Raw genomic sequence first — 4,603 nt, forward strand, 5'->3', positions numbered from 1 at the left:
TTATTCATCAATCTGAGGCTCAAATGTTTCTGTTCCTCAGATTATTTTTTTTTTTTTTTTTTTACTTCTTTCACTGTGATGATGGAGAGAAGCAGACTAAAAACAGAAAACTGTTGACTCATGGCAGGATTTTCTGCACAACCTGTGGTGTGAAGAGCAGACTAAAGCGCTTTGATCAGAGGAAGACCTCGGCATCGTCTCCTGCAGCCGTGTAGTCCTGCAGGTTGTGGTTTCCATTTCACACTCTCTCCCAGTCGTGTTTGTTCTTGACTATTGAAACCATCTGGACGGCGGGTTCATTAGACAAGACTAACTCCTGGCTTTTTTTCATTGAAATATTTTGTTCATTACAGTTTCTGTTTCATTCTACTCAGCACCTGCTGTGTTGCTTTTCTTTCTTTGCAGGCATTAGCTGTGCTTATTATTTACCCACTGTGGTTCTTGCATGAGGCCGAGTGACACATGACAACAACCTGAATCCTTTCTGTGGAACTTTTTAGCTCATTTACATTGAAAGACACTCAAATATTTCCTTTGATCATAAAGAATTCTCCCTAATGTCTTGTCTTTTGGTTTGTCATTGGTTGAGCTTAATTCCATTGCACACTGTTTCGTAATTACAATAAAATATATTCTATTCTAAATGAACATTTTTAGCAATTTCTGTGCAAAATAAGGAAAATATCCTCTTGATTTTTTTTTTTTTTTTTTTTAAATCTTTTTTCCAGGCTGCTTATCCTCCACCGGCTCAGCATCCATCTGAAACAGTCAGAGGGAATTTATTGGAGAAGGTGGAGGAAGTTAAATGGCTGTAGCTGCAAAAAAAATCTGACTTTTCCACCTGATTATACCCAACAGGTGCATTTAGTCCACGCAGCTGTTCTAACAAGATGAAAACTTCGAAGCACCTTCATGCATCAAACCCTGAGCAGAAATCCTTGAGGGGAAATCAGATTATTAGTAGTTTTTTTTTCTGCATGTGAGCACACTGCATGCAGGGATCCAGTGGAATGCCGTTGGATTTCATCCAACCACAACATGCTTCACTTGTGGTTTGTGACATCTCAAGGATAAAACCGCCTGAAGCCGAATGGAGCAAGTTAACAACACACTGCCTGATTCATAAGCATCGCTTTCATTCAGGATGTTCTGGAGAGGGGAGCCAGAGGAAGAATGGTGGGCGGAGGGAAGAAGGAATGGCGTTAACAGGTCGGCTCTGCGGCAAGGGGCAAAAATTCCAAGGGTGGACAATGAGCTTTCTTGTTCCCATGGGCTCCTTAATGAAGGGGTGTAGCTGCGTGGGTAGAGTGTGCAGGGCAAGACTGAGGGAGGGTGCCGACTGACAGACGTGGGAGATGGAGAAGCAGCTCATTTAGAGACAACCTTGTCCTTATCTCCTCCTCATCGGCCCAGGCTGCATCTGTCAGCATCCCCTCTCCCACTCCAGACCGTTTCTTTCATTTCCAGCTTCATTTCCTACCCATTGTTTTGTTCTTCTTTCTTCCAAAGAGCACAATGGACACTTGAATGAGCAGCGACTGGAAAAAAAGTTCAACTTAACAAGACCATGCTGAGAAAAAACAGTTCTTGTTATTCTAGACCATTGGTTACTTTTTGATTTACTTTCCCATCACAAGCACTTAAAGAAAAAAAAGAGAGATCAAATCAGAGTACATTGAATCCTTCTGGAGGGTTACATGCTGAGAAACTGCCTGTTCCTGGGAAACGGTGCTACAGCCGCCATCAGCACTAAAAATAACAGCCGGAAGAGGCTGAGCCACACCTCAGTAGCAAAGCGAGTAAAATCCGAGCGCCAGGAATATCCCGTATACCAGCACAGGGAGGAGAGATGCCAGGCGAGCCGAGGCCTGAGGACTGGCAGTCGACTCTGGCAAAAAGACAAGGGCAGACAGGCACCAAGCGTGGAAAGCCTGCACCGTAGTCATCCCCAGTGAAGCACAGCCAGGCCTGTCATCTGCCCGCTGCTGTCCTATCAGCCTGCACATCAGGGAGATGATTCTGCAGCCAGCAGAGAGCTGGAGGTCTTTAAAAACGCTGAAATCTGAGAGGAATGAGAAACAAATCTTTCTTCTACTCCTGATCTATTTCTGCACATTTAGCTGAGATATTAAAACTTTGCATCTCATCAGCGTGACATGAGGGGCCAGTTCACCTCAATTACAAAATGGCATGTTTTCAGCATCGCCCTCATGGATGTCAGGCCATGCAGGTAGTTTTAGTTTCAGATTTCATGAACTTCTGCCTGTTTGTCACAACAGTGGGGGGGGGGAGGTAAAAAAAAAAAAAAAAAGCTTAGACACAAAAGTGCTGTTTGCATAAATTAGCTGCTGCTAATGACAACATTTAAGTCCAACTTTAAATTCCTCTTTTCCTGTTTGCAGCTGCAGATGTGCTCAGTGTACACGCCGTTTTTTTTTTCCAGCTTATGGGTTTAACACACACCGATTTGCTGGTCAAACATGCTGTAATGTAACTGCTCCACTTCTCCCACCAGACGGGGGCCAGCAGGTCAGCGGTGGTCTCAAAGCAACAGCGCATTTTGTGTAAAGTGATGAGCTATCAAGTATTCAATGAAGCAAAGAGCAGCAGCCTTAATCTGAACAGTGAAGGGAGTGTTCACCCCGTTCAGGGGTCACTGCAGTGGAACAGCCCATCGCAGAGCCACATCAAAGAGCTGCCAGAAATATCGATGGGTTTGGACCCAGGCTGGGAAATTCACTCCAGCCATCATTCATCGAGCGCTGTACATGAAGGAGGGGGAAGAAAGACATTCAAAGTGGCTTCTTGTTGGCTCTCCCGTATCTTCTCTTTATATTATTACAAAATTTTTACAGACAATTGCTAATCCTCACACTTGAGTGGGACAGAAGGGACAAAAGGACAAAAAATAAAAAGTATTTCTCATCCAAAAGGCATAAATAATATAAAAGACAAACTTTTTTTTCTTTTAAACAGATACATTCATATGAAATAATATTTTACTACTACAAAAAAATAAATAAGTCATCTAAAAGGTTTCTTTTCCGAGTCTTCCCTGCAGTGGGACAGTCTCTGCCTTCCCGCTCCTCTCCATCTGGCTTTGCTTTCAGTATTTGTAGTCACGTTTGAGTTCTCCCACGCCGCTTGTCTCGTCTCAGTCCGACAGATCTGCGTCCTTTTCACCGTAACATACAGTGTCTCTGACTATCCAGTCGCCCGTCCTCCTCCTTCCACCTCTCTCTGCACAGTTTCTCCGTAGCGTGCGAGAGTGTGCAGCTGCGCTCAGGCCTCCTGTGGGCTGGGCTGGATCAGCTCTCCTGCGAGGCTGCTGCTGGAGATCCACCCAGGCTTCTCGTCACAATCCAAGTCTGGCAGACCGAGGCTCTTCCAGCACACCACCGACCCCCCGTTGTCCACGTACTCCGGCTCCTCCTCAGCTGCACAGAGGGAGACAAACATCTTTGACTTGACTTGAACCCGATATTAAAAATGACGTGCACATATTCCGGAGAGACCCTCTGTGTAATTTTGTGGTAACTGTACATAGTTTGTCTGCAGACATGAGAAATGCTGATGAAATAAAACCCAGTGGAACGACAGGAAACACATCAATACTGAACAATAGTTCAATTGTGTTCTCAGTAAACTCAAAAGTTATGCCCAGAACATGAACATTATGAGGTTTTTCAGTCAGTAAGATTATTTTATCTGCGTTCTTTGCATTTTCAGAGATAAGATTAGGTAAAGCAAAGCGAAGCCGTCCGAGCAGGAAGTGTGGTTTAACTGTGGTGCAACGTTAAGGCCAGGCTGCGGAGACTTCGAGGTTCGCTGCAGTGAAGTGATCAGAGATTCTGATTTTATGGTCATGATTCACAACTATCTCGTCACAATCGAAGCCGTGCCTCCTCATTAATTCTGGATCTCACTCAAGTTTATATGGTCTGTTAACAAACAGAAATAATTATTCCTTAAAGACAGCGATAAATAATAACAGATTTTATGAGCTACTGTGGATATTAAATGGGACATGACTGAGACAGAACGACGGAAGACGAACACTGGGAAAACTCAACCAATCAGGAATATTCAGCCTTTCCAGCCGGACCCTGAGAGTTCTGGGTATCCTCAAAAGAAAAAACTTCTCTCTTTCAAGGGTGGTGTTAGAGGTTAAGCATCTCCTCTGGAACTCGTGGTTCCTGAAGTGGGAGTGCAGGAGGTTGATTAAAGAACTCAAATTTATCGGCAAAGTTTCCTGCAACCTGGCTAATGATTGTCAATCTTAATGAAAAGTAAAGAATGACAGCAGCACGATGTTACTAATGAACTCTGAGGAAGGAAATAAGCAGAAGTCTGGAGGCTTCATTTAACAGCTGAATCTGGCAACAGCAACAGATGCAACCTGCAGGTCCGTCCCTCTCTGCTGTGCTTCAGCTCTGACCTGCCTTGTATGCACAAACTAAACTCTTATTTATCTCCTGCATTAGAGAAAACTGTGTCATATATCACTGGCAGGAAAATGTACAAGTTCTGCTCACACTTCCTAAGGTCATGCCTGCACAGCGGTAAACTGGATTTTCTGGGTTATTCCTGCCATCCAAACATT

At 44.1% G+C, this 4,603-nt stretch overlaps 1 protein-coding gene across 1 annotated transcript in view; it reads right to left on the reverse strand.

Moving 5' to 3' along the window:
- Nucleotides 1–2,808: 2,808 nt before the first annotated feature.
- The window catches only part of cdon (cell adhesion associated, oncogene regulated), a 37,476-nt gene continuing 35,681 nt past the window's right edge, over nucleotides 2,809–4,603 (reverse strand). Inside the window, exon 19 of the mRNA XM_079246990.1 lies at nucleotides 2,809–3,437. Within this exon, the coding sequence (XP_079103116.1) occupies nucleotides 3,283–3,437 (155 nt within the window). The 3' untranslated portion in view covers nucleotides 2,809–3,282. The remainder of the gene's footprint in view (nucleotides 3,438–4,603) is intronic.

This window comes from Telmatherina bonti (genome assembly GCF_933228915.1).
Source record: "Telmatherina bonti genome assembly, chromosome: 9".
Classification (NCBI taxonomy): domain Eukaryota; kingdom Metazoa; phylum Chordata; class Actinopteri; order Atheriniformes; family Telmatherinidae; genus Telmatherina; species Telmatherina bonti.